Source organism: Wyeomyia smithii, chromosome 3, assembly GCF_029784165.1.
Source record: "Wyeomyia smithii strain HCP4-BCI-WySm-NY-G18 chromosome 3, ASM2978416v1, whole genome shotgun sequence".
Lineage (NCBI taxonomy): Eukaryota > Metazoa > Arthropoda > Insecta > Diptera > Culicidae > Wyeomyia > Wyeomyia smithii.
This window is the reverse complement of record NC_073696.1, coordinates 26,855,019-26,877,568: the sequence shown is the minus strand read 5'-3', so window position 1 is coordinate 26,877,568 and position 22,550 is coordinate 26,855,019. Positions and strand designations below refer to the sequence as shown.

The window sequence follows — 22,550 nt, the reverse complement described above, 5'->3', positions numbered from 1 at the left end:
AACAACCGCCTAGTTTCCCGACGAAGGTCACTAAGTTGATTATTCCACCAGGGTACGTCACGGCATACTGACCGCTGTGTTAGTGGACAGTTAGCGTCGAAAGCACCCATGATTCTGTTTTGTAGATCATTTGCTGCCGAATTCAGGTCAACAGAATTTCGAATGTTGCTGTAACTGAAAGTTCGTGAATCGATCAGGCGTTCCTTAAAGGATTCCCAATCTGTATTCTTAGGATTTCTGAACAGCTCTCTTTTCAGAGGGTTTGCCTCTATATTAAAAACGATGTGTCTGTGGTCCGACAAACTAGTTTCATCGGAGACATGCCAATTTTTAATCCTTTCAGAAATAGAGGCGCTACACAGAGTGAGATCAAGGACCTCCTGTCTGATAGCGTTGATAAACGTGGGGCTATTCCCTACATTACATACATTGACATCGTAAGGTAAGGTACTCAAGTAGGTACTCACCCCTGGTGTTGGTGTCCGAGCTGCCCCAGATCGTGTGGTGAGCGTTGGCATCGCAGCCGATCAGAAACGGCTTGTACCGCACGAGCGCAGCAACTCCGGGTGGCGGTATATCACCTTGGTCGCCCGGGAAGTAGGCCGACGCGACAACCATTTCCTGCTTTCCTCTGACAACCTTCAACCGTCAACCTTCAACTTCAACCGTGACGGCAACGACGTCGCGTTGGATAAATTCTGTAATAGGTAAAAATTTTAGTTCTCTATTTAGCAGAATTGCAGTCCTTGGTTTGGACTGCGTGTCACAGTAGATTAACCTACCGTTAGGAGCGTTAAGTCCGAGAACTTTGGATTCGTTGATCCACGGTTCCTGGATGAATGCAGCCGCTAGCTGCTCTTTGGCGAATCTCCTGCAAAGAACACCCGAGGCGCCTTTTGCGTGATGGAGATTCGCTTGCACGCAGCGAAGGCTGCTCACTTTGCAGTGAAGTTGCCGTCTTTGTCCGGATCGGAAGATGATCCTGGTATTGGCTGACGGCTGCCAACAGCACACTGTGGCGGTTTTTGACTCCGGGGGGTGCGACTGTTCGGTGGTTGATGCTTCACACTCTTGCGATTCTTCGGCGGAACCGCCCGAGCAGCCGCGGGGTTGCGTTGTTTGGGTGGTGACAGGGCACTCACGGGGTAGCATCCTGCGCGTACCTTCCCAACCGCAGGGTTGCGTTTGGGTGGTTGTGGGGCACTCCCGGAGGAGTTTCCCACGCGAACCTTTAGCCCATTCGCAGGATCACTTTGCCTGGGTGGTGGCAGAGTACTCCCGGAGGAGTTACCCGCACGTACCTTCCCTGACATTGCGACGGAGTCTTTCCTGCCTGTGACGTTCGGCCTTCCGCTTACCTTTCGGATGCGTGCTTTGCCGAAACCGTAGTGCAGTTCATTATTCCTACTCTCAACGAGTTTGGCCGATTCTTCGTCAATATCCAGAACTAGTTCGACCAAGGTCTTTACCAATTTGCGGTTACAGACTCGTCACATTTTGGTAGAGAGATGGTCGTTCTGATTCTGAAGTGAACGAAGAATCTTCTCGTCCGGAGAGTTCGCACTGTCCGCGAAGTAACCGACATACCGTCTGGCCTTCGGCAGATCCCTTATGTGGTATATACAAAGTTGTGCTCCCTCCCATGGTACGAGAGAAGGTACCTCCCTTTCCAACCACTGCACTGTGTCGTTGTCGGCACAGGCAAGTTGCAGGAAGCCATTTTTTAGATGGCAACCGTTAAACTTGGGCTTGGTGGTTGGATTTTCCTGGTCCGCAATGTGGTCGAGGATGGAGGTCCGAAAAATAAAATCTTACATGATTACTTCGCCTAGCAACCTATCCGAGGAATTGGTGTATGTGGGCACTTCATTTGACTTCCGTTCATCTCATTACACACATACACACACAGACATTTTCCGATTTCGTAGTACTGAGACGAGTGGCATACAAAAGGTGGCTCCATGAACCTCGGATCAGAAGTCTGTTTCCCAAGCGATTTGTAAGATGTTTGACAAAACAAGATACACCCTTCTAGTTAATCACACGTTTAATTTCAATTCACTAAATATAAAACATAGCAAAGTAATCCGTTTAACCGGTTGAAATTGCAACTCTAATTTTAGTGTAACTCTAGGAACCATTAATACAACCATGGGAAAACTATGTTAACTTCAGGTACACAATCGCATGCTAACAAAAATAGATTTATCACGTATAATTATTGGGAAACCTGAATAACAATATCATGACATCAAGGTCTATTTTTTATAAGTTCATAGTGTGGAAAATAAATATGCGGAAACTGAAATATGTATTTCAATATACACAAAATGACTAAATAGTTGTCTTAGATATAAAACTAGTGGTACATCGACTCTCCCTCATTTATATCTCGTTTTGGCAAGCGGCAGAAAAAAAAACCAACTTCTTCAATTATATGATTTTTATACATTTAATAATAGTGACACCCGAAACACAGAATTAATAAAATATCTACATGATTTTTCAACAGCTCTACGAAGAACTGAATTGAAAAATGTTCAAAATAAAATAACAGAGTTGCGATTATTGTTTTATCATACAAAAAAATCTTCGAATTTTCGCACTGCATCAAAAGTTATCTTGGTTTCTTTTATCAGCATAGCTGAACAAACACAGATTTTGAAAACATTTGATACACATTCTTTTTCAAATATGTCCATGAATTGAATTTATAAACTTTCATAAAAATGCAAACGAAACAATCCGCAACGTAAATGTTTGCATCGCTTGTGATTTAAATCACGTTGTTTTTTTTTTTCACTGAATTTTGCCGGACCCTGGTCCGAATAGCTCCGCTCCTGTTACAGTTTGAAATAAAATCAGACTTTGAAGTTTAACCACCCCGTATGTTTGCTGCAAGCTACTACAGAGATTTTTCTTTATAATATCATAATGAACTGTTCAAATGATTTCGTTTTTTTATGATAGATAGATTTTTATCTTTCACGTCTGCTGGTATTAATAACTCATTAAAAAAATGGGCTGGTTGCACACCGACCAATTGGAAGTTTAATATTGATAGCAGTCGAAATTTAGTCATTATTTCAAATTTAAGAACCTAATTGAATGCTTTAAAACACTAATAATATAATTGCTAAACAGGTTGAAAGATTGAAAAATGTTAAAAACATCGATTCTAGTGAATGTGTTGTTTAAAAATCCAATAAAACTTTTTTAAAACGAAAAAAAAAATCTAATTCGCTTAAAAATGGCTTTATTTCTTTTAGCAGTTCAAAGTTTGGAGATCACAGTAAGCCGTTACCACGAAAAGTTGCAACTTTTTTAACGCGATGATTTTTAATTGCATAACTGTAAATTTCGATCACATTTTTTCGCTAGTTGTGGTACGGTGCTCTGCTTTTGAGAAAATTTGTTTTGTATTCAGAGATGAGGAGACCGAAAGTGAAAAAAAAACTACTAGAAACTAGACGTGAAGACCCGGGAAACCGGGTATAATTTCTAGAGGTACAGAGACTAAAGCGAGCGAAGGTGCTATATCATTGGTTTTGAAACCCGAATAGGGTAGAAACACTATAATTCGCCACTGTGTTAATTTTCGCCCCTCAACAGAAACAATACAATTTTAATACATTTAGTTATACTACAACTGCGAACCTAACGTAACAACCAGACACATGCAATTGGCTGTGACTCGCTTGGAAAAATCATAAAATCATCACCATGAGAAGTACTTTATAAAAAAATGTACGCGAAAAATGATTATGTGATAGTACAATATTTTATTGCCATATTGAAAATGTGTCAATAAAAAACTATCGGAAAAAGCTTCAAATTTTCAACCTGAATGCACAGTTAACAAAAAAAAAATCTCAAGCACAATATAAACTTTACAACTTCACATTCTTTGTCGATGAATAAACTATATTTCTACCGCTTTTAGATAAATTTGAAGGTGGCGAAAAATAGCACACAAAAAACCATGTTTTTAATTTTCGCCACTGGCGAAATCTCTTTGTTCGTTTTCAAATTCTTTTTGGTATTATTTTTTGCCCCTTTGTTATGAATGGTAAACAAAAAACAGTTGGCATCAAGACCTGAGTGAAACCGTATCGCTGTTGCTTCATAATGGTAATATGTTGCATTTTTTATAAGTAGATATTTTCGTTCCAACATTTATTTACCGTTCATTTGTCTCGAAGACCACAGAAATACAGGAACACCTATTCAGAAGCTGAATTATCAGCTGCATTTGAAGAAATTCGACACAAGAAGATGAGCATTAAAAAGGCGGCCAAGCATTATGGAATTCCACGATCAACGATCCGATTTAGACTTGCGAAAGAAAACCAAACTGTGTTCCGCTCAGGACCGGCTACAATCTTGACACAAGAGGAGGAATCCGAACTGGAAAACTGGTTGTTCGATATGCAGAAACGTGGTTTCCCCGTAAGTAAATCGATGCTGCTAGATAATGTGCGAAAGTATTTGGACGCAAACCCTAGAACAAAAAAGCTTTCGGAGAACGTTCCAGGTATGATTCCTCATTGTTTTGATGTTTAAAAATTCAACATTACGAACCTTTTTTTGTTAGGTCGAACATGGATGCAGCTTTTCATTAAACGTCATCCGAAAATATCGCTGCGGACTCCGGAGTTTGTGACGAAGGGGCTAGTGCTACTGTGTCTCTGACTGACATACACTCCTGGTTTGATAAGATTGAATCCTATCTCTCTGCGCAAGGATTCATGGAGATTCTACAGCATCCGCAGCGCATCATAAATGGAGATGAGACATCATTCCAATTGAATCCTAAGAATAAAGCTGTATTCGCTTTGCGTGGTAGTCGCAACGTATACGATGTTGAAAGAACATCTAGTAAGCTGAATATTACGACAATGTTTTCCTTTTTCGCTTCTGGTGAAACCGTTCCTCCTACCATCGTTTACCCGAGTTAACAACCGAGCTACCAAAGGAATTTGCTGACAATTCAGACAATGCCATCGACGAGCAGGTTGACGACAATCGAACGATCGGAGCCACCACCGGTCGATGCGGAGTCAGCGGTTCATATTCTGGCCAACGTGAATCGAACGGCGGGCACAAATGTAATCGTTAGAATTAATAAAGTTAGTCTTAATTGAGCAGTGAAATGTGTCAGTAGCTTTTTTAAAAACTTCGAACAACACCCAAGTGTTTAACTGGCGCCCGAATAGGGACCTGAAGTCGGGAAAAGTATAAGTGTTTTAAAGTGTGAAAATCTTCATATTCGGTTAAAGCAGCCGGATCACAACGGTGGAAAGAGCCACACACCAGAAACCAAGCGATCTGCAGGACACTGAGGTAATCACCCGATCGATGTGAGAGTCCCGAGTACCGCTAGGAAAAAGGAGCAACTCGTAGCATCTGCCTGCCGATCCCCCGACGATAAAGGGATTCCCGTCAACCCAGGAAAAGAAATTCCAGTTATGCTGGCATTCATGTAAGTGATAGTTTTAATAAATAGTGATAGTGTTTTAGTGCAACTGACAAAAGTCCAGACTAGCTGGCATAGTGAAATAAAAAAGTGTGTTTAATTGAGCCTCAAAGAAAGCAAAAAAAAAATAAGTGTTAAATTCAAAAAAAATCTGAAGAAAAGTAGATTAATTTTTTATTTTGCAAGAATAATGAATCCACCTATACCCACGTCGGTGAACTCATTATCAAACCAACAGTTCTACGAACTAGGTAAAATACCGGATCTTCTAAGAGATCTTCAACCGTTTGACGGTAGAGCACAAGAATTACTTGCATGGCTCACAGACGTAGAAGATATTTTTCGACATTATCGGGTAAAACACGCAACCCCAGATCAGGTTGCAATTATAGAAAAAACAGTCAGACGTAAAATTCGTGGTGAAGCCGCAGATATTTTGAACGCAAATAATATTACTTACGATTGGCTCGAAATGAAAGAAACTCTCTTACTTTATTATCGAGATAAAAGAGATATCAAAACATTGGACTTTGAACTGACGACAGTGAAGAAACACCCGTGTGAAAGCCTCAGCAGCTATTACAGCCGAGTAAATGAACTGCTCGCTTCTATTATCGTCCAAATTCAAACAGACGAGAGAATGAGTCAAAATGCCGATTCACACACCACATATTTTCGAGAAAAGGCATTAGATTCATTCATTAGAGGATTAGAAAAACCCCTCAATGTGTTATTGAAAACGGCTACACCAACAAGCTTGGCAAAAGCATACCAATTTTGTATAGATTTTTACAACATGGATGCGAGAAGCGCACCATTCAGAAATGAACATTCCAATTATTCAATCCCCTAATCCAGAGAGCTAGACTTGCCTCGACATCCGCCAAAAATTCCACCACGTAACCAAAACTTTCCTCCTCCACCACCTAGAAACTTTCAAAATTCTTGTTTACCCCAACAGTACCGAAACCCCTTCATATCAAATCAGAGAAATAACACGAATCCATTTGTACAACCTCAACCCCGTTTCCAACCAAACTTCAATCCATTTTTGCAACCTCAAAATAGAGTCCAACACAATCCAAACTCCTTCAATCATCCACCGAAGCCTCTCCCGAGACCCGAACCAATGGAAGTAGATCAAAGTGTCCGATCTCGGTTTTTAGATTATGGAAACCGACCTACCTTTCCTATCAAACGCCAACATCCCCCATCATCTAAAATACAAAATTTTAAAATACTAGCTCACCCCATAGAAGGAACATCAACATTTAACGAAGTAGAAGCCAATGACGAAACAGATGCTAAACAATATCATGAACACCAGTTTGAAGAGTACGAAGATTATCATGATTTTTATGCATACGATAGCAATAGTCACCCCCCCCCCCCCCCCCCCCCCCCCCGAAAACATAGATCAAACTGATGCAACTCAAGAAACCAATTTTTTAGGATGGAACCCGAGTTGGTGAAACCGGTTCTACCATTCATCAACCTAAGAACAACAATTGGAAACTTTCCCTTCCTCATCGATACCGGAGCGAATATCAATTTGATTGATCCTAAACTAGCCTGGAGTTATAACATTTCAAGACCATATAATTTCTCAGCAAACCAAATATCAAGTGCTAATGGAAATTTCGATGCCACATCAGCAATCGACATAAATTTCTTCTACCCAAAAATAAACTTCAAAACGCAATTCCTACTTCACAAATTTCATCCGTTTTTCCGTGAAATTATCGGTACGGGTATTTTAAAAGCACTTAATGCCACAATCGATATGAAAAAGATGACTCTTACCTTATGTAGAAATTCTGAAGAACTAGTAATCCCTTTACAAGAATATATACCTCAGAAACAAATAGCTAATAATGTAGAGCAGTTTAGAACTTGTCATCTAACCTCCTCAGAAAAGAAAAAATTGGAAGAAGTTTTGAATGCCAACAAAACGGCATTCCATGAGCCAAATTCGAAACTTACATATGCGACAAAAATTGAGTGCACCATCAACACAACTGATGATATTCCAGTACACCAGAGAGTTTATCCATACCCTGCAGCCTATACAGAAGAAGTCAACACACAAATTAAAAAGCTTTTAGGAAATGGTATTATTCGACCTTCTCGTTCAGCCTGGACAGCCCCAGTTTGGGTGGTCCCGAAAAAAACAGATGCCTCTGGCGAAAAAAAATTCAGAATGGTCATTGATTATAGAAAAATCAATGAAAAAACAACTTCAGATCGATATCCCATGCCAGAAATCAGTTATGTAATTGATCAACTCAAAGGCCAGAAATACTTCTCCACTCTCGATCTAGCTTCCGGCTTCCATCAGATCAAGATGAAAGACGATGATATACAAAAAACAGCATTTTCTAAAAACAATGGCAAGTACGAGTTTACTCGAATGCCATTTGGCTTAAAAAACGCCCCTGCAACTTTCCAAAGAGCAATAGACGACGTTTTAAGAGAACATATTGGAAAAATATGTTATGTGTACATTGACGACGTCATAGTCTTTGGAAAGACTCTCGAAGAACATTTGGTGAATTTGAATATTATTTTGAACACGTTGAATAGAGCGAATTTCAAGATTCGATTGGACAAATCCGAGTTTTTACATTCTGATGTAGAATTCTTAGGATACATCATAAGCTCAGAAGGTATCAAACCGAATCACAAAAAAATTGAAGTGATTCAAAAATTCCCAGAACCCAAAACAATAAAAGACTTGAAATCATTCCTCGGAATGATGAGCTATTACCGTCGATTTGTAAAGGACTTTGCAAAAATCGCATAACCTTTGACAAATCTTCTACGAGGGGAGAGAAATCCGATGTCGAGCAAAAAAATTTACCTTTGTGATACTGAAAAACAATGTTTTAATAAAATGAAAAACATACTTTCTTCCTCTGATGTGTTGATATACCCTGACTATGAAAAACCATTTTTATTAACTACAGACGCTTCAGACTTTGCTATCGGAGCGGTACTGTCTCAAGGAGAAATGGGTCGAGATAAACCAATACATTTCGCTTTAAGGACCTTGTCTGTGACAGAAGAAAAATTTTCTGTTCCTGAGAAGGAAATGTTAGCGATTTATTGGGCTTTACAAACATTTCGGAATTATTTATATGGAACCAAGTTTAAAATTCTCACAGATCATCAACCCCTCACATTCGCACTCTCGCCAAAGAATACGAATGCCAAATTGAAAAGATGGAAATCGTACCTAGAAGAGCACGATTATGAGATAATGTATAAACCAGGAAAAACAAACGTTGTTGCGGATGCTCTAAGTAGAATGGTATGTTCCATGACAGGAACCCAACATTCTGCCGATACTAGCGACGATTTCTACATCATATCAACAGAGGTACCAATTAACGCTTTCCGTCATCAAGTCATCATTAAAAATGGTCCGAACTCAGTAATAGTTGAACACTCTTTTGAATCATACACAAGAATTACTATAACGATTGCCGATATTGATGAAAATTCTATTTTGCAGATCCTAAAAACTCACTTTAACATAGGTTTGGTAAATGGATTATTAACAGACGAAGACACCATGAGAAAAATTCAAGAAACATATAGAAAATATTTTGGCCAACAAAGACTGTTAAAAATCCGATTTACTCAGAAGCAACTCGAAGACGTTCAAGACGAAAACGAGCAATGGAACGTCGTAAGGAACGAACACATGAGAGCCCATAGATGTGTTCAAGAAAATAAGCTTCAAATCATGCGGAAATTCTACTTTCCAAAGCTGCATCAAAAACTCAGAGATTTCATTGTGAACTGTCGTATCTGTAACGAAAACAAATACGACAGGAATCCCATTAAATATCCTCTTCAGAAAACCCCGATACCGAATGCTCCTTTCCAAATCGCTCATGTAGACATAATATTCCTCGAGAGCAATCTTTTTCTCACCTACATAGATAAATATTCTAAATTCGCTCAAGTGATGCATGTCCAATCCCGAGCAGCAATTGATATTGTCCCAGCCCTCAAGGAACTCCTGTCCAAATACAAACCACCAGATATTTTAGTCATGGATGGTGAAAAATCATTTATGACCGGAGACCTGGTTAATTATTACAATGGTACTGGAATCACTCCCTACATTACGGCAACAGGAAGAAGTGAGATGAACGGAACGGTTGAACGGCTCCATTCAACTCTCTTAGAATTATACCGAATAACCAAAACTGAGAATCCCACTAAACCTCTTATTGAACTCATGCACATGGTCCTTCATAAATTCAATTCATCCATACATACCGCAACAAAATTTACTCCTTACGATCTTATCCTTCCATCTCCCCAAACACCCGAAATCATCGAAAAAGTATTTGAAAATTTAAAAAGGAAGCAAACACAAGATCTTGACCATCATAATAAATCAAAGAAAATAAAAAATCCTAAAGAAATAGCGAAGCATTTGAAAAAACCCGACAAAGGCTGAAACACAAAGCAAGATATAAAAAAGTTAAAATAGCAAAAGTTAATAACAGTACAATAACCACCGATGATGGAAGAAAAATTCATAAAAACGACATTAAAATTCGAGAGATCTAACTCAATGCACTTCAATTACAGACTAGGACTTTTAATCCTACATTCAGGATGGTCATCAGAACAAACTATATCACTCCGGAACCTAACTAACCAGCCAATCCTAGCATTCGACCATGGAACTAGCAGAGTAAGAATTGACTCATATTTTTATATACATCATTTTAACATAAGTTCATATCAATACCATGTACGAAACCTTAGAGACATGTTTGACGAAATAGCGACCAATCAGTTTTCCATATTATTTATAGAAGAATTTGAACAAATCGATCAAATACTGAACAACCTTATTTCAATTAAAAGATCAAAACGCTGGGATAGCCTAGGATCAGCATGAAAATTTATAGCAGGTAGTCCAGATGCTAACGATTTAAAAATAATTAACTCCTCTATCAATAATCTAATTCAGAATAATAATGCTCGGGTAAAAATTAACCGGGAATTAAACCTACAGATGAAGGAATTCGTACGTAAAACTACTCAAGCCATATCATTGTTCAATACTAAATCCATAGAAAATCATTCCATTAATATATTTTTGAACCTAAAGTATTTACATGAAAAATTAGAGCAAATTGTAGACAGTATAAGTTTAGCAAAGATAGGAATCTTAAACAGCAAAATTCTAAGTACAGGAGAAAAACAAGTATTAGTAAGAAGACTACACGACGAGAACGTGACAACCAACTCTATCAGCGAAGCACTATCATATGCAGAATCATCAGTGGCAACCAACAGCAAGGAGGTAGCTCTGCTCATCAAAATTCCTAAACAAGACAAAAGAATATTCAGGAAAATTCACATTTATCCGATTCGTCATAAACAAAGACAAATTTATCTTGAGAGACAAAATTATTTGAAACACAACAAAGAGATCTATGCCGTTCCTTCTTTGAATCCAACGATATTCAACATAGAAGACCTAATACCCGAAAACTCAACATGTATTTCGGAACTCTTAAATGGAAAACCAGCCAGTTGTAATTTTACCCTCAACCTCATACAAGAAGAAATCATCACCGTTAACGACAAAAATCTGATCATCAACTATGATAGAAATTTTTCACTTACAAGCAACTGTGGAATTTTTAAAAGGAACCTATTCGGTCCATTCTTCATCTCGTTCGAAAACTGTAATGTTTCGATTGACAACAACACTTTTAGCAGCAATATTCATAATCTCGAAGAATCACCCTTACAGATACCACTAGAAGGTATCTCTGTGGAGCAAGGACATCTCATTGTTAACTTGAGCCTCGAACATCTCCATGAACTACATCTCGAGACTAGAAATGAACTGGAAAATATCAAATTGCAAACAAACAGCTTTCACTGGCCAAAGTTAACCATTTTCGGAGGAATTACTTTCCCTCTTACCACAATCATCAGCATTGTTCTCCTTTGTAATTTCATATCAAGCAGATCCACAAAAATCAAAATTCAACATGACGATCCATTAAAGGACATTCCAACGATCTCAGATGCAAAACCAATTAGAAGATTGACCATTGCGGATGTGATTTCCCTGGAGTTTCATCACTCAGCCGGGAGGAGTTAACAACCGAGCTACCAAAGGAATTTGCTGACAATTCAGACAATGCCATCGACGAGCAGGTTGACGACAATCGAACGATCGGAGCCACCACCGAGCGATGCGGAGTCAGCGGTTCATATTCTGGCCAACGTGAATCGAACGGCGGGCACAAATGTAATCGTTAGAATTAATAAAGTTAGTCTTAATTGAGCAGTGAAATGTGTCAGTAGCTTTTTAAAAACTCCGAACAACACCCAAGTGTTTAACTCCCGTATAAAATTATCCCGAAGAGTTTAGCTGATTCAGTTCCATCTAAGTGGGGTATTGCCAAGTCAGATAGTGGATGGATGACTTCCGACGTTTTTCGTGACTACATAAGAAACGTATTGGAGCCTCATTTGGTAACCGAACAAGTGAAAAAACCTGTAATTTTCATCATCGATGGCCATAGCAGCCACATAAATTTGGGGACATCAAAAATGTGTCGGGAACTCAATATTATTTTGATTGCATTGTATCCCAATGTCACACGAATAATGCAACCAGCGGATGTGGCTGCCTTCAAGCCACTAAAAAATGGTTTGCCAAAAGCTGTACAAAGTTTTCGTTAGGGGAACCCATACGCTTCTGTGACTGCACATAACTTTGCGATAGTGTTGCAAGATTGTCTGCGTAATTCTTTGACCGTCAAAGCTATCCAAAGCGGCTTCAGAGCCTCTGGACTTTATCCTTGGAATCGGAACGCGATTGATCCATCCAAATGTTTGGGGAAGACAACCACAGGCGCTATTACAGATCCGATAACTGAACCAATTCCAACTGAACCAAACCAAGAACCTTCAGGACCTCTGAAGCAACTTCAACAAGCGAAAAAAACTCTTGAACAGTGTGCAGTAGCCATCGGTTGTACCAGGATTTGTAAGTACAGATCGGATTTCGTTTGCCTAAGCAACGAGGAGGATACAGCGTTATTCAGGATTTTTTCAATATTGGAGCAAAATTTTCCAGACGTGTTGAAAGGAGTGGAAGAGAACGTAAGAGAAAGTAACCAGTTCTGTGATTTCGATTATGTCGAAACTGCTGAACCGATACCGGCTACCAAATATTTACCGGAAGAGTTTGTAGCGACCAATACCAATCCTACAATTCCTGGAACGTCCAAAGCTACCTTGACAGAATTTCTGGGTATGCCTACAACTCCAAAACGAGCACCCATGCGACAATATAAATCAAAACGCCACCACGTGCTGACTTCGGATGAGTTTGTTCAAGAGTTCAAGCAAAAGGTGGAAGACAAACGACGTGCTTTGGGAGAAAAAGAAAACAGGAAAGTAACCCGGCTTCAACGAAAGGTTGAAAAGGAATCCAAAAAGAAAATAAACAAGAAGAGAAAAAACAAAATATAAGAAAGACAACTCGCAAAACAAGCACCTAAACGTTTTGCATTTTTTTAATTCCATTTTTTGTATGAATAAAGATCATTGTTTTCAATCCGTGTTAATACTTTTATTATATCCTTGTTTTTAAATGTTTGATAACTGTTTACACAACTTTCATTGAATAACGCTAGGGGGGCGAAAATTGGTTTTCAAGGGTGGCGAAAACTAAAAACCTGGGGCAATAATTAAAACAAACGTTAGCGGAAAAAAACAGTGTTTCTATAACTAATCGTTACAATAAACCAATATAACATAATCGAATTCGGTTAACAAAGGATAGTTCATTCAAATGTATCAAGTTTTTTTCGTTACTTTGTAAAACCTCATCCTTCATATTTACTTCAAGCACAAAAACATGTTTTGGGTGGCGAAATATAGTTCACTTACCCTATAAGAAGGAAATACTAATGTTTCATCCCGGGAGATTACTTTACTTTCTTATATTTGTCACTTTCAACGAATCATATGACTCAGATTTGAATCTTACATACGGATCGGTAGGTACGGAATGTCCCCGTTCTTAGATTATTTTAGATTGTATTATATTGCGCTATACAGTAATTCTGACCGTCGACAAGAACAATGTATGTTAATAATTTTCAATAAGAAAAATGATGAATATCATTTCCAGGATTCTCTTAAGTACTGACTGGGTTAGCATACACTAGACTAGACAAGCCGGAAGGAGTTCAAAGTTTATCAAACAATTCTTTCCTTCTATGGAAAAATTGTGAGAAACTTGAACGTCAGTTGCACTTGCACATTAGCTGACGATTATGCTGATCGAAAGGAGCGATCGTCGTACAACATTCGCTTACCCTTCGCGACATTCCGACTGTTTATTTCGATCGATTTAATTTGAAATTTGGAAGATTGTTTCCATATTACATTTATTCATCCTCGTAAACCTGCAGCAAAAAGCTCCGATCCAGTCAGCCTGCAGCAGCAGCAAATGCAGCACTGATCAACCCAATGGATGGCGCGTAAGTGCATCTCACCATCATCAAACCAAACGCAACGGACGACGACGATGACCGTCGCTGCTGGTACTGCTGCTGCTGCTGGTGGTGCTGGACCACGAGCGACCGTCCTGCGGTGCTGCCTGCCCGTAATCGGATCTGATACCACCTGAAATTCAATTTGTGAACTGCGATTATCATCGTGAAAGAGCTAATAAAGGCGATTACTTATTGACTGCTGAATGGATATCGGCTTTTAAAGACATCGCTCAGCCTGCCTTTGTGCCCGGGCGCGACGCATCCAGCATCCCATCCACGGCACCACGAGCGTGTGTGCAAGATAGATTGGCCAGGCCAGGCAAGGCAAGGCAGTGCAAGAAAGAGAGAGCAACGGACCCCAGCACTGTCAGGGACCAGGGTGGAGAAAAACAGTCCTGTGTTGATCTGTGGAATTTTCATGCGCCTACTTTGATGAACTGTAAAAGTCACTCGATCGTCGTCGCACCACTTGCGCGCATGGGTTGATTTTATTTTTACATTTGTCGTTGTTGCTGTTGTTGCTGTGCCAGAAACGTAGTCTGTATGGGTATAAATATTACTACGATGCTGCCTGGCTACTAGATCGCTCGCGGGTGTTTTGAACTCTGCGAGACCCTGTGGCAATTTGCTGCAGACCGCACCTGAAGGGGAGCGAAGGCGAGAACTGATCTTGCCACTCGGTGCAGTGTGGCGTAATGACGAGGAGAGATATAAACGAAAAAAAAAATAATGAAAACAACTCCAAGATGCATTCTGCTCAAAACAGCAGCAGTTTGATCCTTAAGAGTCGGAGCAATTTCTGTAATAATGATATGGGTTTATATTTATTATAATATTCTACATGTATTGTTTGGAGTTTAATATTTTTTAATATCTACCTGTATTTCTACGTTGCTTGGTAAACCTGTTTTTCACCTAAACATACATTCTTTCCGATACCAAATTTGTAGTGTTTGAGTTTGAGCATTGGCTGTAGGAGCTACAGGGTGGAACAGAGAGAGCATGGATGGAAGCAAAAGCGCACCAGGAGAAGAGATCGCCTATACAAGCATAAATACGATGCTGTACACACGAAAACGGTGTTCTGGTATTAGTTTAGATGCCAATGTTTTGTGCTCGAGCCCTCGCTCACTTCACTGAAAGTTCTGGCTTTCGATGTGTAAGTGCTAAGCTCGAGTTCAGCTCAAGTTTGTGCAATGTGAGCCCGGTTGTGTTGTGATGTTGGACTGTGCTTACGGGACATTGGTCCAGCAGGGGAGGCCATGCGCACAGTGGACCGATTTTGTACCATCGTTGGACAGGTAGTTTTCATTGATGATATAGATAAAAATCAGATAATTAGACTAAATCAAAGGTAGTATCTAGATTATTTATACAAAACGACTAGGCATTTATTATTTAAATTTATATAAAACATCGACTGAACAGTAATTTTTCTATACAACTCACCAGTAAAAAATGATTCAAATATATGACTTATGTAAAATGTACTTATGTAAAAGAAAAAGCTGCCGAAAAAACTTGTTCATTTGCGTGATGAAATATTAATAAAATTTGTCAAATTCGTGGATTTTTGAAAGATTTTTGTCAACTAAATCGAAATTAGGTAGCAGTTGAATTTTCTCAACCCGTATAATAATTATGTCAATAGTCTTAACTACCAATTCATAGACGTAGTAAGGTAAGCAATCAATACCAACTGTTATTTATAATTTAACTATAATTTAAAATGTGTTGCTTTTTATTAGTATACACAGAAAAATGTACTTTCTTTACAAATTATGGTTTTACCTTTCTGTTTCTAAAACTGCATAAAAAACGACCTTTTGGAAAAAACCCGTGTAAATGCCGAAATCCGTGTAAAAAAGATGCGCAAAAAGAGACCTAAGTCTATTTTTGAAAATAAGTTTTAGATTAGATCGAAAATGAATTTCAAATTCATGAAAATGTAAAGATATTTTCTTTTTGAAGTCCATAGAAGTTGAAGTTTTAGATCAGATAGTAGAAGACAGAAAATTTGCTTATTACTGGAAAAGTACTGATAGGTCTCCACAATCAAAATATTGTATGACATTATTCCCTAAATTATATTGCCAATTTGATATTGTTTATTGTAAATATAAACTTCAAATTTCTTATGGATTATAAAGTAAAGTGCTGCTATTTTTTGGTAAATTTTGTTGAAAATTTCAAACCACATAAAGTATTATAATAAAGTGGTGCGAAGTGAAACGGTAAGATATAAGAATTTTGCTTAGAATTCCGTTGTTTTGAGAACAACAATTTACCTTTTCAAAAACTAATAGAGAAAAAGGAAAGAGCAGTGAGCGTAGAAAAATGCCTAAAAGTATACACACCTGCACGAATAAATGATAAGCATTAGAGATGGTCGGGTATGGGAAATTTGTTACCCGTACCCGACCCGTACCCGACTCATCGAGAATTTTCAAATCCGTACCCGACCCGAACCCGAAGTCGGGTTTGTTTGAAATACCCGTACCCGACCCGAACCCGAAAAATTTTGTTTTCAACTACCCGTACCCGACCCGTACCAGAAAGAAAAATATCCCGAAATTACCGGTACCCGACCCGTACCCGACCCGTCCTGGATTTTTATTTTATTTTATTTTTAAATACCTGATTACCTCGCACGTTTTATGCACTGATTGTCATATGTGGCTTCTCGAGATGACGGCCGGAGTTGGGCTAGACCCGAGTGTTCATGTGAACGAATGGTTATGAACCAGCCAGAGTTCCAGGCGAAGTATTGGTGCTCCCAGAATCCAGCGTAGCATCTGTCACTGAGAACGTCATCAGACGTCACTTTGTCATCTCACGGCAGTATAGTTCCAAACTGTTACCAAACGGCTTCTTTTTGATACCCGAGTAATAATTACGTAGGAGGTCTGCGGAAAAGAGTTTATTTGCAAACATTGCTTACACGTTTAAACAACATAAATGCTTTTAAAAAAATCGACAAACTTTCAAAACTCGTAGCTTACCTAAGGACAGAAATATTATGTAAAATAATGTTAATTTCATTGCTTGTTGTTACTTTTTTATTTTTAATTGTTTATTTATTTCGTCAGACAAATGTAGACTACATAAATATTTCATTACAGTTATTATTTATAGTGTTTACAATGTTCTTGTTACGAGCTAAATATTTCTAGTGTATTTCAGACAGTTTTCAATTTGTTTTTTTTTGCCATTGTTATGCCAATGGTTTTATAATGTAGATTATACTGACACATCATTCGATTTATGGGACCATTTTTTGCATAATTAGTTCTGCAATTTTTTTCTGAAAAAAAAAGTTTTCTCGTTCTAAGATGCCGTGAAGGTGTATTAAAGTTGAGTTGTGATAGTAATGCAGATGAGTCTATACGATTTGAAATAATGTCATTGACGAAGAATAGCATTGCAAATTCGCGGCGTTGTTTAAGTGTTTGCAGATATATGAGCATGCAACGTGCTTCATACGATTGCAGAGGAAATGCAGTCCAATTCAAGTTGCGAAGCGCGTAAAGAAGGAATTGTTTTTGAACTGTTACATATGAGATTACAATATTCTACAATAGGTCTAACATACGTAATATACAATAGTTTGATAGTGTACGGGTCTTGAAAATTGTGGCTGAACCGCTTAGCAAAGTCCAGCATACTATTTGCTTTACTTATGATGGAGTTATAGTATCAGAATAAGTATTTTCCGAATAAGTCCAAGGTCAAGAAAAAAATGCAATCATTCTTCTATAGAAATTAATGATACCGTTACCGATGCAACTTCGTGCTGCTTCGTATCCGTTTTTCTCTCCCAGACCAAGACTATGCTAAAACACCTAGGCTAGAAAAGTTAATAATTAAATTTTCATAATGCACGAAAATCGGATTACCCGTACCCGACCCGTACCCGGCCAGTTGAGAATTTTTCAAACCCGTACCCGACCCGAACCCGAACCTTGGTTTTTAAATTACCCGTACCCGACCCGAACCCGAAAAATATTTTTTAGCGTTACCCGAAACCCAACCCGAACCCGTCGGGTACGGGTCGGGTACGGGTATCGGGTAAAAATACCCGTACCCGACCATCTCTAATAAGCATGTAACATACCCTCAGTTTCCCCATTGCTAATAATAGAAGTGCGGAATACAGCAGACTTCCGGATAATATCACAATACATTAACGTTTCGGGTCGTAGTGATAAGTCCATATTGAAAAAAAAAAAAAGAGAACCGATTTTAATTTAGGTAAACTTTCAAAACCCTCATAGTTTCTTCGAATACCACACTACTCATAAATGCATAACAATTCCATGTGATTTTTCAACATTTTCAAGATAAACCAACGAAACATCTTCATATTGTGAGCGGCATCGGCAAAACAGGCTCTTATATTGGGCGAATAGCACATTTCAAATTGCACCGTGCTTGGGAAGCAATCATGTAACGACCAATCAGAGGTCGAATTTTTCGTTTTAACAAGACTTGACTATTTTTAATAGTACAATATTTTGAATAATGAAATTACAATTATTTGCATTTAAGAAGAATCTTAGAAGATTTTTCAATCTATTGCTGCGAGACCGAAGGAAATCCATCGAAAACTAACCGATTTATTAGCATTTGAAACCGGTTTTAGATTTTCATTTTACATCCCTAAGTAGCCGAACTTCCTGATAGACGTAGTTCTACGTAAAAAGAATTAGTCCTCATTCTTCATCATGTTTTACTAAAAACCGGCTTGACCTGTAGCAAGTAGACTTGTCGTAGTGCAGCAGGCGTCGATTTCATGTTTGTATGGTTTTTTGCTGCTACACACGCTCATTTGATTGCAGCATTCCGGTCACAGTTCGCGTGATAATATTCCTGCCACGTGGGTTGTAAACGTAGAAGAAGCCAGTCCTAGGACTGCTAACGCCACGGCCAGTACCCATAAATTAAGCGGATTGGTACAGATGTATCTATCGATTCTGCGACAATCAACCTGCAAGTGGTTATTCGCAATAACGAGTAACTGAACGAGTTTCTATCCGGCGTCACGAGTTATCTAGGGAAATGTTCTTTGAATGTACAAACTGTTCTGCCTTCGAAGAAAACAGGAAAAAAAGGCATTATTCGATAAATTCCCTGTTTTGTAAAAAATCAACCCAACGGTCCTTTTAGGGACGATCACTCGCTCTCAATTGGAGTGGTTAATGAGTTTTTCACATCTCAATACTATACAGTACACGTGAGTCTACTATCAGTAGCAAAAAGCAAGGCAATTATTGAATTATCAGAAGCATCGTAAATACCTACTTAATAAGGACACAAATACATATACAGCCTGCGATCAATTTTTTGAATGTATCTTCTTGTGCGAACGTGTCTGGATGCGAAAAGATAAAAAAAAAATTTTCATTGAGTGCCAACCAAAAAGCGCATTAATGATATAAAAAGTGTTTTTTGTATGGACCCCACTGTGACCAGTAGTTTATCAATCTTTTGTGGCATTGTTCGAAGATTTTTTTACCCCTTCGCAGCATTACTCATTGAGAAGTAACCTGCTCCGTGTTATAGTCCTTTTTGTCTTCTTTTTAAGACTTAGTAACCTACTTACTTCCTTATCGACTTTATCATATCCTCCTGCAAGCTATCACTTTAACAGCGTATAATCTGCTATAGTCAATGATTTTATCGAAGCTTTCAGCCAGTGGTTGTGAAGTCTGGGGGGAAGTTTTATTGCGTGTGGAAAAGCCTGAGAATAAACGCATACTTAAAGTCCTTTTGCCAACGAATGGCTTGGTTCTACTAAGATTCGAGCTCAACGTTTGCGGTAAAAAATGGACATTTTTCGGATTGTGATGAAAAAAAAAAAAGACAGATAAGGGAACTGCTCCATTATTCATTTCAATAAGCCGATTATAAACGAAGAATGCACGGATTAAACACCAAATTTTCACGAAATCATTGAACAAATAAGTTAAAAATGCTTACGTACTCTTATGGAATCGTTAAGCATTGTATATTTAGTTAAATTAGCTAGATTTATCCTGAATTTTGTAAAACAAACCATTTTTCACAACGCTTCCATATCCACCTCAAAACTTGAATCACTGCTCAATTATTAATCTCACGATGCCTCCATATTCATCACACGGTTAATCATGAATGAATCACATTTTAATGAATGAACGTAGCCGCAGCCCATCGTAGTAGTTACCTAGATATCTGCTGCAGTTGTATACGTGAAAAATAGGTAACCTAGGTAACCACTACAGTGCTGTAGGTTTATGTCAATTATGTCGAAAATAATTCAACATTTTCTGTATGATTCTTTCGTATTAACAGAAACTGATTTGGCAACTGTTGATTTTCTTCAACGCAGTGAAAACAGATGAAAATACATACAGTTGAAATTTAGGAATTGTAGAAATTCATCTCATATATTTCTACTAATTCAAGCTTGTTTTTGAAAACTTGAGGTGAACATTTCAAAGATTAAAGTATTCTTAGTGTAGTGAGTGATTTAGTTTAGTGATTAAAATGAGAAGTGGTCCGCTAGTGATGAGAAAAACTTTGGTTGGCTGCTGAACGAGTCCCGTTGTAGCCGTATAGACCAATTCGCGGATTTTGTTTTCTGAGGTAGGTGATTGAATTAAATGAGTTTTCGAAAGCAGATGCCCGACTATAATATCAAATTTAGTGATTTTAAGTGAGTTTTTGAGGATTATACTTTATGAGGAATCTAAAGTGAACTAAGAAGAATCCATTCCATGGATTAGCAGATTGGTTTAAGGAGAAAATATGCGTTTTTTCCTGTTTTCATTTGTGTTTTCATGTTGAATGAGATGAATATACGGGCTGAGATGAATAATGGGGCAGTACCCCTAATTGAGTTGGATAAATTTCCCATAATGGTAATTATATTATCTTATTTGCAAAAAACAAAAATTCTACGCCCTTGCGAGCGGCCTTCCGGCAGTTAACCGAAACATTCGTCATGGCGAACGAAAACATGCGCGTAGGCATGTTTTTGAGCTCTTTCTTCGTTTTTTATTAATTCCTCCTCCGTTTTCGGAACAAAATTGTTGGAATAGATCTTGCGCTTCAAGTTTGCCCAGAAATTCTCGATGGGACGCAGCTGGGACTTCGGTACAACATCGATATCCAGCCGCTCCATCTCCTCCAACGATCGCTTCGACTAGTGGGCCGACGCCAAATCTGGCCAGAACACCGTGTCTTCGCTCTTATGATATTTCTCGATGAACGACGCAACTTTTGACAGGCACTTCGTACTAGAATTTCCCCGTTCACGGCCAGCTCGGAGCGAAAGAAGAGCGGCTTTGACATATTGAAGTTTTAGATCAGATAGTAGAAGACAGAAAATTTGCTTATTACTGAAAAAGTACTGATAGGTCTCCACAATCAAAATATTGTATGACATTATTCCCTTAAATATATTGCCAATTTGAAATTGTTTATTGGAAATATAAACTTCAAATTTCTTATGGATTATAAAGTAAAGTGCTGCTATTTTTTGGTAAATTTTGTTGAAAATTTCAAACCACATAAAGTATTATAAGAAAGTGGTGCGAAGTTAAACGGTAAGATATAAGCCTTTTTGCTTAGAATTCCGTTGTTTTGAGAACAACAATTTACCTTTTCAAAAACTAATAGAGAAAAAGGAAAGAGCAGTGAGCGTAGAAAAATGCCTAAAAGTATACACACCTGCACGAATAAATGATAAGCATGTACCCTCAGTTTCCCCATTGTTAATAATAGAAGTGCGGAATACAGCAGACTTCCGGATAATATCACAATACATCAACGTTTCGGGTCGTAGTGATAAGTCCATATTGAAAAAAAAAAAGAGAACCGATTTTAATTTAGGTAAACTTTCAAAACCCTCATAGTTTCTTCGAAGACCACACTACTCATAAATGCATAACAATTCCATGTGATTTTTCAACATTTTCAAGATAAACCAACGAAACTTCTTCATATTGTGAGCGGCATCGGCTGAAACAGGCTCTTATATTGGGCGAATAGCACATTTCAAATCGCACCGTGCTTGGGAAGCAATCATGTAACGACCAATCAGAGGTCGAATTTTTCGTTTTGACAAGACTTGACTATTTTTAATAGTACAATATTTTGAATAATGAAATTACAATTATTTGCATTTGAGAAGAATCTTAGAAGATTTTTCAATCTATTGCTGCGAGACCGAAGGAAATCCATCGAAAACTAACCGATTTATTAGCATTTGAAACCGGTTTAAGATTTTCATTTTACATCCCTAAGTAGCCGAACTTCCTGATAGACGTAGTTCTACGTAAGAAAAATTAGTCCTTATTCTTCATCATGTTTTACTAAAAACCGGCTTGACCTGTAGCAAGTAGACTTGTCGTAGTGCAGCAGGCGTCGGTTTCATGTTTGTATGGTTTTTTGCTGCTACACACGCTCATTTGATTGCAGTATTCCGGTTACAGTTCGCGTGATCATATTCCTGCCACGTGGGTTGTAAACGT

The 22,550-nt window shown here is 38.3% G+C and overlaps 1 protein-coding gene across 1 annotated transcript; it reads left to right on the top strand.

Moving 5' to 3' along the window:
• Window positions 1-4,275: 4,275 nt before the first annotated feature.
• LOC129728187 (uncharacterized) lies at window positions 4,276-4,692 on the top strand. Its single transcript, XM_055686603.1, has 2 exons — window positions 4,276-4,534; window positions 4,595-4,692. The coding sequence occupies exons 1-2, from the start codon at window positions 4,276-4,278 to the stop codon at window positions 4,690-4,692; spliced, it is 357 nt and encodes a 118-aa protein (XP_055542578.1).
• The last annotated feature ends 17,858 nt before the right edge of the window (window positions 4,693-22,550 follow it).

Coding starts and splice junctions, on each gene's coding strand:
- LOC129728187 (XM_055686603.1), top strand. CDS start 4,276: ATGAGCATTAAAAAGGCGGCCAAGCATTATGGAATTCCACGATCAACG. Junction 4,535..4,594: donor GCTTTCGGAGAACGTTCCAG/GTATGATTCCTC, acceptor TTTTTTTGTTAG/GTCGAACATGGATGCAGCTT.